The sequence below is a fragment of the Cervus canadensis genome, chromosome 18 (assembly GCF_019320065.1).
Source record: "Cervus canadensis isolate Bull #8, Minnesota chromosome 18, ASM1932006v1, whole genome shotgun sequence".
Taxonomy (NCBI): Eukaryota; Metazoa; Chordata; class Mammalia; order Artiodactyla; family Cervidae; genus Cervus; species Cervus canadensis.
Window position 1 is genome coordinate 33473173 of NC_057403.1, and position 12581 is coordinate 33485753.

Below are 12581 nucleotides of genomic sequence, written 5' to 3' on the forward strand. Positions count from 1 at the left end.
GTTTAAGGAAATGAAAAAGCTGCAGAAGGTGGTATCATGCCTGTTGATTATGCTGAGAGGTAAAATGAATGGGACAGTAAGGGTGGCGGGGGTGGGGCTGATAAAAGATCAGATCCTGAAACTTACTGAACTTTACCATTTGCCCAGTAGGGTCCTGCCTGCTGGTGACAGCCTGGATGCTCTAAGTAAGAACAGATGAGGCCAGACAAAAGCTTCAGCAGCTCGTTCATGCTGTCAGAACGCCATGAAGATGGTTCGTACTCCGAGAGTAGGTACGGATTTCTCCTGAGCAGGAAGCCCACAGTTTCCTTTAATTCCTGAAAGTGGAACCAAGAGGAGAAAAGCCAGTTTTACATTAAACTCAGGACTGGGAGCAATTACAGACAGTCATGAGGCGGTCTCTCTCCTCGGAGGGGCATGTGCTTAGTGTGCGTGTGCGCTAAGTCGCTTCAGTTGTGACTGACTCTTTGCAACCCCATGGACTGTAGTCCTCGGGGCTCCTCTGTCCATGAGATTCTCCAGCCAAGAATACAGAGTGGGTTGCCGTTTCCTCCTCCTGGTTGGGGATCTTCCCAACCCAGGGATCAAACCTGCGTCTCTTAACGCTTCCTGCATTGGCAGGTGGGTTCTTTACCACTAGCGCCACCTGGGAAGCCCTATGCTCAGTGTAAAGGACCTCAGTTTTTCACTTTCTCTCTCCTTTTTCACAAAGAAGTCACATCACAGTGGCTTCAGAACTAGTTTTAGGAGAAAATCTAGGATAAAAGAAGAAGAGTTTGAGCAAACATCAAAAAACTGACCCCTCCAGAGTAGGGCGTTCTGTGCTCATGTCAATGCTGAGAACACTCCAGAATCAAGAGAAAGAACTAGAGGCAGGATGACGAGGGCTCGGGGATTAGACCACAGCTACTACGGTTGATAGGGCTCCAGAGCCTTGCCGGAGAGCCTCGAGTCCACTGGCCTTCTCCACCATGTGGGGAGGGCAGCATGACATTTACCTGTAAACTCTGACACCACGCTCACCTCAACCACCTCCGTGAGAGAGAGAGGCTCTGAAGAAGCATCCATGGGGCAGGAGGCCTGGATGGGAGGCAAGACAGGCAGAGGCTCCCGCGGCTGGATCAACGGGAAAAGCCGCCCGACCACAAGACTGATGGGGAAAAAGATGACAGCGGTTTGGATGCTGACGAGCAGTTCAGACCAGGTCACAGCAAACGGGCCCACTGGAAAAAAAAAAAGCATGACGTCAAGCCTCATCCCCGACCATTAAAATTGTCTCTGAGACACTCCTCTCCCAGGTTTAAGTACTTTTTTAAAATTTATTTTAATTGGAGTATAATTGCTCTACAATGTTGTGCTAGCATCTGCTCTGCAACAATGTCAATCAGCTGTAAGCGTACATCAATATATCCCCTCCCTCAATGCCTCCCTCCCACCCCTTCTCCCATCCTGCCTCCCCGGGTCATCACAGAGCCTGGAGGTGAGCTCCCGAGCAGCTTCCCACTAGCTATCTAGTTCACACACGGTACTGTATCTATGTCAGTGATGCTCCCTGCTCCCCACTCCCCCGCCAAGCCCACAAGTCCATTCTCTACGTCCTGCACAGGTTTAAGTATTTATTTAGCAACTGACTATGATTATCTAAGGACAGCAAGTTATCAGGGCAGTAAAGATCCTCATGTGTCCTTAAGGCCATTTCATTTGTTGATGAGTGACATCAGTGAGAACATGTGTGTTCTAAGGTTAGTGTAAGTGAGGATTCTCATCTAAGAGCAGAATTAGATTAAGTGCTCTAATGGGAGGGCAGCAGAGGGAAAATGAAGGCCCGTCGTGATTCCGTGTCCAACTTGGAAGGAAGGGATGGAGTGTGGCCGAAGGACTACAGGCCACACACAGCACACGTCAGGGCTCACCCTGGGCTTGCTCGTCTCTCCTGGCGGTGGCACTGGTCACCTTCCAGAACATGACGTTGGTGACCATGTTGCAGAGAAGGAGGGTCATGTAGCAGGTGAGCCGCTGGACCCTCGTGAACCGGTTCCAGGGGTGTCGCGTTGCCACTGAGAGCCACAAGCAATCCTGGGTGAACTTCTCTATGATCATGGAGGGGAAAAGGTGTCTAACAAGATAAAACAGAATAGGAAATGCATGAGATTTCATCCTGAACATGCCCTTGTCTGAAGTGTGGTTCACCTGGCGGCAAGCGACACAACAACTCGGCCGCTGCTCAACACCTTTGTGAAGAAGCTTTCAGGTGACACGGTTTGATTTTTGCTGCTGCTGTTGTTACCATAGGGTAAAAGGTTTTTGAGGATAAGGGTAAATTTATGAGATTTTAAAACTAAAACCTTGTTTTGGCTTTACCAGAGGTTTTGATAAGTCTTTTTAACTCTTGGAAAGTTTGCATTAAGCTTCCACTCAAGATAGGGGCTTCCCTGGTGGCTCAGATGGTAAAGAATCTGCCTGCAATGCAGGAGACCTGGGTTTGATCCATGGGTCGGGAAGATCCCCTAGAGTAGGAAATGGCAACCCACTCCAGTATTCTTGCCTGGAGAATTCCATGGACAGAGGGGCCTGGTGGGTTGGGGTCACAAAGAATCTGACATGACTGAATGACTAACATTTTCACTTTTTCCACTCAAGATAGCTATAAGGTAAGGTAAACTTATATAAGGTAAACGCATACCTGGAGAACCTTCTCTACTCTCAAAAGAAGCTGTAAATACAATATGAAAGAAAGAATCCAAAATATTAGCTGGGCTTAAAAACAAAATAAACGTCTCTGAAGAGGAGGGATGGGATGAGAAACAAGATGGTAAGTAGGGAAGAAGCCACAGGATTCTGAGCTCCAGGTTTGGAAGAAGGCACACACAGGTCAAAGTCTGATTCCCAGAGAGTAACTGGAACTGAAAGTGATTCATGGAGGGAGGGGAAGGAAGGGCGGGTAAAGCCAACTTCACTGCCTGAAGCCAGGGTTGAGGCTGGAGCTCGTGGAAGAATTCAGCAGAACAAAAAAACTACCACAGGGCTACACATTTATAAGTTTGGAGGCAGGTGAAAGCGGGCATCCCCTCGACCAGGAACACAGCCAAGAGATCCACTGGCTCATGACAAGGTGTGCGAGAGATCGTTTCATTAGTTTCTCTGAGGAATAGGAGCTCCGAAATGGTGTAATAAAATAAACCCTAGTTCTAGACTAGTGATGTGAAGAGTTGAATGAAAAAATAAAAAAAAGTACTAGTCAGGGATATGTGGAGAAGGAGAGATATTGAGATTAAAAAATGAAACCTACCTACAACCCCAAATTCCTAAACATATTTATAAACCTAATGCTGAGAAAGGCAGCCAACACAATATTTTAGTCCAGACGAAACTAATTTTGTGGGACAGTCTGACAAAGACTAAGTGTTTCAGGTTGCTCAGATACCAGTAAAGCTACAAAACAGAAAAAGACTCACAAACTTAGAAAAGGAACTTATGGTTGCCGGGGCAAGGGATAGGGAGGAAGTTTGGGAAGGTCATGTACACACTGCTATATTTAAAGTGGATAACCAACAAGGACCTACTGAACAGCAGATGGAACTCTGCTCAATGTTATGAGGCAGCCTGGATGGGAGGGAGGGTTCCGGAGAGAATGGATACATGTATATGCATGGCTGAGTATGCTGGCTGTTCACTTAAAACTACCACACACTGTTAATCAGTTATACCTCAATATAAAACAAAGTTTAAAGTTTGAAAAATATACATAAAAAAAAAAGAAAACATCAATTGCTACTTGCATTGTAGTGATTGTTTTGTTTGCTACTATTGTATCCCATGTCTCAGCAATTTGCAGCAAGATCCAATGGCCTTGAAGGGAGGCCATGTGCTTTAGAAGAAAGAATCTTCAATAGAAGAGGGGATAAGACCTGAACATCTGCTGTTTCTTGTGTGCTTCATCTGGAGCAAGTCAATTTAACCAATCCCTGCAACATTTTATACATCTATGAAATAAAGAACTTGACAGTAAATAATGATAAAAAATGATACAAGGAATAATGTTCACTTTAAAAGAATAAGAAATGATGAAAAGCCCAGAAATAAAATAAATTTGAAATCTTAAAATGGAAAAATATGGTCCTCAAAACAAAATAATTAGGAGAAAGAGACACTAGTTTAAGAGCAAATCAGTAACTCCCACAGACAGACAAAAAAGATATGCATGCAAGAGAGGCTTTAAAACATGGAGGATCATTAGAGAGACTCTTGCAAATAGTGAGGGAATGTCAGAGGAGCAGTATTTTCAGAAGTGACATCTGAGAATTTCTGTGTATTGAACACATGACTCTGTATATCAAAAGTGCATTTTGGGACACCCCCCCCAACCCCCGCCACCAGAGGTCCAGTGGTTAAGACTCTAGGCTTCCAGTGGTCAGGGAAATAAGATCCTGCATGCCATGCAGCATGGCGCCCCCCCCGCCCCGAAAAGCACGTTTTATGTGTATTTTACCACAATAAATTTTTTTGAAGTACACTCTGAGTGCTAAACAGGATTAAAAAAATGGGTAAATCCACAGTGAAAAGAAATATGGTAAAATTTGGAACATCAAGGATAAAGAGAAAATATTAAAAAGAGAAAAGACAACATACTTTAGAAGAATAACAGGTAGACAGATATAACAACAGAGGCAGTGTTGAAAGGCAGTCCTTCATGAATGTTTCACATTTAGGCATTTATACAAACTTTGCTCCTGGACTATGTTTTCAAGTATCTTTGTGTAAGCAGACAGCCCTAAAAAGACAGAATCAGGAACTCTCTTTGGAGACAATTTACATTTCCAGATTATAAAGACAGAGACTTCTTGCTTCCCAGAGATGTTCTAGGGTAATAAAGATAGAAATGCCTTCTTCTCACCCCTTGAGAGATTTGCCTACATTCCAGGCTGATAAAGATAATGTCACTCTATAGGGAAGGATGGGCAGGTCTTCTGGCAGCTCGTAGATCAGGGTCTCCTGGTTGGGGTTCCTCTTTTGTAACACACCTCTACTGCACGTTCAGCTGACAGCTGGCTCCCATCACATCGCCCTGTCACCTCAGGGAGCTGCCGCAAACCACGGCTCTGGCCGCTGCTGCTGCTCTAAGTAGACAACTCTCTAAATCCACTTGGGTCAGTGGAAACAGTGGGGTCAACACCTCTGAAAATTCCTCCACAAAAGCAATGATAAAACTTCTTTTAAAAAGTCAGAACCAAAATTTTCAGAACTCAGGTAAATAACCAAAGGTTTGTAGCAACCTGGGAGCGTTTACATAAGAAAAATGGTTAAATATCAGTAAGAACAGTGAATTTTGCGGCATTTTAATTGGCCCTATTTCCCCATCTCCCTTTCCCTAGCTCCAGGGTAACCTTGAAAAACAAGAGCCTTCAATCACAGAGAAATCCAGCAGTCTGGCAGTCACTAGAGGGGGAAGAAGGGGATTAAAAGCGTCCTCCCCAGAGAGCCGTCATTATCTGACTTGTCTGGTAGTTCCCGGGAAAACTCCACTTGTAAGACTGCCCTTATTTGATATGACTGGACACTCATCCAGTGAAAAATGCTTCTTCTTTGAGGGCACTGTCAAAAATGTTCAGAGGCGACTGTTTAACTCCACAGCTGCTTGATATGGTAGGCAAAACAAGGGGCTCATCAAAAATCCTCACTGAGAAAGTCAGAAGTCTATAGCAATTTTGAAAAGCTTCAACACAGTCCTGGGAATCGAATGATAGGAGGCCATGTGCATGCCCACATTTCCTCAGGAAATACCCAAGAAGGCCCTACGCTTCTACCCCTGGAAGAACCCTGAAGCTCTCAGCAAGCAGGAAGTGAAGGCTGAGGCAGAGCTGTCAGCTGCCTGGCTGTGTGCGGAAGGCATGGCACATGTGTGCAAAACCCCTCAGCAAAGGCTGGGAGGCTTACTGGCTCAGGCATTTAAAGAAGTCTCTGTCTAGTTATTAGTGGACCACTGAACTGACTTAGCAAGAACTTCAGTTTTCACATATGATAAAAATACGGATTTTACAGAATTAGTTCAAAACAGACACAGGAAAACAGCAAACACTAAGAACAAATACTGGGGGAGAGGAAAGAAATTTGATCTTCAGAGTGACCACATTTTATTTAAAACTTCCAGTTTTCAACAGATCACAAGACATGAAAAGAAACAAAGTCTCTGCCTCACACACACACCACACTCAACAGACTGTTACTGAGGAAGCCAAGACACTGGATTTACTAAAGATTTCAAATCGGCTGTTTTAAATATGTTCAAAGAAATAGGGAAATCATCTTGAAGTAACTAAAGGAAAGTAAATGAGCATGATGTCTTGCTAAATAGAATATTAATGAAGATAAAGAAATTATTATTATTATTGGCTGCACTCTGTGGCATGCAGGATCTTAATTCCTGATCGGGGATCAAACCCACGCCCCCTGCATTGGAAGTGTGGAGTCTTCCAATGAACCACCAGGGAAGTCCCCAGAAATTATTTTTATTTTTTTAACTAATTTTTTTAAAACATTTTTTTTGATGTGAACCATTTTTAAAGTCTTTATTGAATTTTTTACAATTTTGCTTCTGTTTCATGTTTTGGTTTTTTGACCATAAGGCATACGGGAGTCTTAGCTCTCTGACCAGGAATCAAACCCTTGCCCCCTACACTGGAAGTGTGGAGTCTTAACCACTGGACCACCAGGGAAGTTCTCAGAAGTTATTTTTTAAAAGAACCAAATAGAAAGTGTGCAGCTGAAAAATACAATAAGTGAAATGGAAAATTCACTAGAGGCTCAATAGCAGATGTGAGCTGGCAGGAGAAAGAGGATAGGTCAAACTTGAAGATAAGTCCATTGAAATTGTCTTGTCCAAGGAACAGAAAGAAAAAAGAATGAAGAAAATGAACAGAGCCTCAGAGACAGGTAGCACATCATCATTTCTCAACTGTACCTAAAGGAAAAGAGCTCCTTCTTTGAGACTGGCATGAAGACCCGGTCGCGCTCACAGTCTCCAAGGTTCGTGGCCAGCCAACAGTTGCACAGGAAATGCCATTTCCTTTTACCTGCTATGTCAGTGACAGTTACCTGGCTTACATACCTACAGTAAAATAAAGACAACCATGTTAGAGGGTGGGCATCAATTAATTGCTGTAATAAGCAGTGACCTTATGGATACAACCCCAGTGTCCATTAATGGCTGAATGGACAGAGAAAATGTGGTATATATAATGTATACAATGGAATATCATTCAGTTATTTAAAAAAGAATGAAATTTTGCCATCTGTGACATGAACAGAGGGCATTACCCGAAGTGAAATAAGTCAGAGAAAGACAAAGACAGATATGATCTCACTTATATGTGGAATGTAAAGGCAAAGCAAAACAAAACACAAACAAAAACCCAAAACCTAGCTCACAGATACAGAGAACAAATTAGTGGTTGTAGGGGTAGAGGGTGGGGGTGGGTGGGTAGACGAGGTGGAGAGTCAAAAGGTACAGACGGCCATTCATAAAATAAGCCAAGGGGATGTAACATACAGCATGGCGACTGTAGTTAATAATATTGTGTCGCATATGTGAAAACTGCTACAAGAGCAGATCTTAACTCTCACAATGAGAAAAAAATTCTCTATCGCTTCTCGGCCTTTTGGCTAAGATCAAGTGTGAGAAAAAAATTCTCTATGTATGGTGATGCTTGTTAACTAGACTTATGGTGATTATTTCACAATACATAACAAACATCAAATCATTAAGTTATAGACTTGAAGCAAATATAAAGTTGTATGTCAATCATACTGCAATAAAAATAAAAAAAAAGAACATCTTTTATTGACAGTGGGTGTCCAAGTAAACAGATTCTGCTTCATTGTAGGGGCAAGAAACAAAGAAATAAACTAGATCTGATCCCACTTTTTCCTTCCCAACCTCTAAAGGAGTTCACGTACCAAATAGAATGCAGACTTCCATAACCTGGAGTAGTCACTGTGTGTTTCTATTCCTTAAGATTTCTTCTTTCTACAAGTGACAGCGCCCCGCCACCTTTGTAAATATCCCATCCGCCTCAGTCTTTCATCACTAGGGTCTAAGCGGGGTGTAAATGGGGAGCGGACTTTAATGTTTACATTAATGACTTGTCTTGTTTGGGTCTGCGGCTTCATCTTGGCTTCACAGCAATAGGTCCTGAAACTTCATCCTCTTTTCAACCCCAGTTGTTTTGCCATGTGTCTCTATCTTCTCCCCTGATTTCAACCACCAGCCAATCTGTCCTGCAGAACCTCTGCTCTGCCTGTTTGACTTCATCTTGCACCTAGTCGGCTGATCTCCTTTACTGTAAGGATGCTACTTCTCCAAAAGTCTATATGAAACCATTCAAATCTCTCTGGTCAAAATTCTTATTTCAGTTGGAAGTTATTTTCTGTGTGAGGAACACAGATCGTTTTAAAGCTAAAATTATTTCTGGGACTCTCTTTTGAAGCAGTTAATAAAATCGCAGGTGACTAAGTTGCATTTGATTTAAACTTAGCTACTTGTTAAAGCTTTCATTTAATAGTAAAGTATAAAAAAGGAGAAAACATTTGTTTTCTGATTGGTGAGAAACTAGTCACCTGTTTTTTGCTCTGCTCTCCTCCTTTCATACAGAAGAGAAACAGAGAATCTAATGTGTCTGTCAGAACAATCGAGTTGATACATTCAGTATGATCAGTAGAAAGATACAGAAAGCATAGTCATTTCCCAAGAAAAAATGCTGGCAGTCTGCTTTTTATTGGGGAAGGATAGTTCTTTTGCTTCTCCATGTTTTCCAAGTTTTTTGTATTCAAACATCTATTATTTTTGCAATTAAACAAAGAATAGAAAATATTGACTAAAAAAATTATTTGAAAGAGCCTTAATAACAAAGTCTAGAGGTGAACAGGTAACTCTTGAGAATTTTAACAAATATTTATTGTTACAATATTGACTGTAATTATCAATTATAACAAATATTTATTGAGTCCTACTATAATTTTGGCACTGTATGTGCTGTTGAGAATACAAATATGACTAAATCAACATCTCTATTCCCTGAAGAGTATAAAGTCATTATAAGTTAAAAAATATTATAAGACTCCATATAGGGAGGTGGAAGGGGGGATCGGGATGGGGAATACATGTAAATCCATGGCTGATTCATGTCAATGTATGGCAAAAACCACTACAATATTGTAGAGTAATTAGCCTCCAACTAATAAAAATAAATGGAAAAAAAAAAGACTCCATATAAAATTAGAATAGATATAAACCAGTGATAAAAATAAGAAATATGGAAAATATCATATAGGTGTGAATTCCTTTATGTGTTTCCTCAAAGAGAAATATCTATTTAAATTAAAAAATGTACTTCTAATAATTATAAAATATTGCTAAAACTTTTGGAAGTAACTAAAACTACCCTGAAGAAAAACTTAAAAATTCATAATCCTACTACCCAGGGATAACTATTGGTAATAATTTAGTGTATATAGCTCTAGACTTTCTCTTATACACACACTTGAAAAAAATCAACTCTGTTGTGGTATAATTTACAAAAGATAAAAGGCCCCCATTTAAAGAATACAGTTCAGGGAATTTCCTGGCATTTCAGTGGTTAGGACTCTGGGCTTTCACTGCCAAGGGCACAAGTTTGATCCCTGGTTGAGGAACTAAGATCCTGCAAGCCATAGAGTGCAGCCAAAAAATGAAAATAATAAAAAGTACTACTCAATGCATTTTGGACAACTGTATACACCTGTATAATAAACACCACCATCGTCACCCTGAAAAGTTCCCCTGTGCCCTTTTCCAGGCTCACCCTGGACTCCAGGTGACCACTGATATACTTTCTATCTTTACAGGTTAATTTGCTTTTTTCAGAATTTCACATATTCTTGTGTGTCTGGCTTCTTTTGCTCAACATAATGCTTTCTGAGATTCATCCATGTTGCTGTATCAGTAGATTGTTCTTATTTGTCAGGAATAGTATTTCCACCAAATGAACATACTAACATTTGCTTATTCATTCACCTGATGGACATCTGTGTTGTTTCCAGTTTGAGGCTATTTTCATAAAGCTGCTATGGAAGTATTTGTGTAAGACTTGGAATGGACATACGCTTTCACTTATCTTGAGTAAATAACTAGGAATGGAATTTCTGGGTCATAGGGTAAATGTATGTTCAACCTTTAAGAAACTGCCAAATTGTTCTTCACCAAGGCTGTACTGTTTTACATCCCACCAGCTGTGTGTGAGAGCTCTTAACTGCTCCCCACCCTCACCCCATCCTGGTTTTGTCAAACTTTTTAGTTTTAGTCATTTTGGTGGGTGTCTAGTGCTATCGCTGTGGTTTTAATTTGCATTTCCTGGTAACTAATGATGCTGAGTATCTTTCAAGTGCTTATTATATGCTCTTTACCTTTATAAAAGAAAGTGGAACAATAGTGTAACAAACTGTTCTGGAGATACCTGAACAGGATGGAAGCAGCAGGAAAATCATTGGGCTGTCCTGGTCTTGTGGTTGGTGTCTCTAGTCTAGCAGAGAAGGACTTTTTTAAAAACTTCTTTTTGGCCCTGCCATGCAGCTTGTGTGATCTTAGTTCCCCAACCAGGAATTGAACCTAGACCCTTGGCAGTGAAAGTGTGGAGTCCTGACCACAGGACTGCCAAGGAATTCCTGGGAAGGACTTTTTTGCTAACAATTTTAGGCTGGATGCATACTCCTTTCAGGTGCGAAATATTCAGCAACTGGCTTGTTTCTGGGTCAGTTCTCAAACCTGGGTCTGAGATCTTTAGGGCTTCCCTGGTGGCTCAGTGGTAAAGAATCTTTCCACAATGTGGAAGACCTGGATTTGATCCCTGGGTCAGGAAGATCCCCTGGAGAAGGGAAAGGCAACCCACTCCAGTATTCCTGCTGGGAGAATCCCAAGGACAGAGGAGCCTGGCGGGCTACAGTCCATGGGCTCGCAGAGTCGGACACGACTGAGCGACTAACACACACTGAGACCTTTGACTTCACTGCCTTCCTTTTCCTAAATCCCAACAAACCAATGATCTTCATCCTTAATTTTTATCATCTACTTTCTCCACTCACCTCTCGTAATTCTCAGAGTGCTGCTGAAGGAAGATGCGGGAACATCTGGACCCAGCACAGGGCAGGCGCACACACTCATCACTGACCGTTTCTCTAACTCTTGAGAGACATCCCAACTGTAATTCCACTCCTTCCCCTCTCCTTAAGCTCTTCATTTTGACCCAAAGTATATTCTCTATAGAGTCATTTATTAAATTTACTCTTTAAAGATGCTTTTCGTATTTAGAGATACTTTTAACTTATGGTACTCTGGGGCAATGTTTCACTGTTGTTATTTTCTGTTCACAATAGTGACAATGTTTAATGGAAAAAAATCTGGGACTCCGTTGGTGGTCCAGTGGTTGAGAATCTCCCTGCCAATGCACAGGACCATGGGTTCGATCCCTGGTCTGGAAAGATCCCACATGCTGCGGGGCAGCTAAGCCCGTGCGCCATGACTACTAAGTCCGCACTCTAAAGCCCATGAGCCACAAAAAGAGAAGCCACTGCAATGAGAAGCCTGCACACCGCCACTGGAGAGTAGCCCCCGCTCATTGCAACAAAGATCCAGCACAGACAAAATAAATAAATAATTTAAAAGATGTTTTAAAAAGAATCTATCATTCTACCACTCATAAAATATCTTATTGTTAACTTTCAATATTCCTTTCCAGGTTTTCTTCTTTGTAGACAGCTCTGAAATTAAAATCTAACAGGGAATTCCCTGGTGGTCCAGTGGTTAAGACACTGCACGTCCCAAGCAAAGGGCATGGGTTTGATCCCTGATCAGGGAACTAAGATCCCACATGCTGCATGGTGCAGTCAAGAAAATATTTTTAAAAAAAGAAAGAAAAATAAATTAAAATCAAACAGTCATTTGTTACTATTTGATCCAAAACATTATAGTTATTTATTGTGATGCCATGCAGGTCTTTGGCTACAGAGAAGCCGCATGCCAGCCTGATTCGGGTACTTACCAAGAAGGGCTGACGCCAGAATTGTCATGCCAGAGCCGCAGGCTGTGTAATTCCCCCAGAGAGGATGGAGTGCCAAGGAGGAAGACATCCAGTCCCCCGCGTTCAAAGACTGCCTTCTGTGAGTCACAAAGGTGGTGGGGCTCGCTCCGTCCCTCTGATCCATAAAGGGTGATAACTACCTAAATCAGGACAAAGAAAAGATAAGATATGGCAAGTTATAACACGAGTCTTGATTTATCTCTAAGGGGAAAGATGAAGACAGAGAAAACTGTACTTAGACGAAGTCCTGGGGTCTTAGACAAGCATAGAGGGCTCGTCAAATGTAACAGTTTTTAAAAGGTTTTTGGCTGCGCCTCATGGCATTGGGGATCTTTGTTCCCCGAACAGGGATAGAATCCACGTCCCCTCAGTGGAAGCATGGGTTCTTAACCATTGGGTCATCAGAGAAGGCCCAGATGGACAGTTGAGAACCAGGAAGACCACTGTCTGGGATCTGTGTGAAGGATGACTGGG

At 42.0% G+C, this 12581-nt stretch overlaps 1 protein-coding gene across 1 annotated transcript in view; it reads right to left on the reverse strand.

Annotated features, from left to right (window-relative positions):
- PKD1L3 (polycystin 1 like 3, transient receptor potential channel interacting) overlaps positions 1-12581 on the reverse strand; it is an 81040-nt gene that overhangs the window by 37319 nt on the left and 31140 nt on the right. The window contains exons 15-19 of the mRNA XM_043437161.1: positions 12069-12247; positions 6959-7105; positions 1914-2116; positions 1024-1223; positions 137-317 (exon numbers count right to left, since the gene is read on the reverse strand). Coding sequence (XP_043293096.1) covers positions 137-317; positions 1024-1223; positions 1914-2116; positions 6959-7105; positions 12069-12247 — 910 coding nt within the window. The remainder of the gene's footprint in view (positions 1-136; positions 318-1023; positions 1224-1913; positions 2117-6958; positions 7106-12068; positions 12248-12581) is intronic.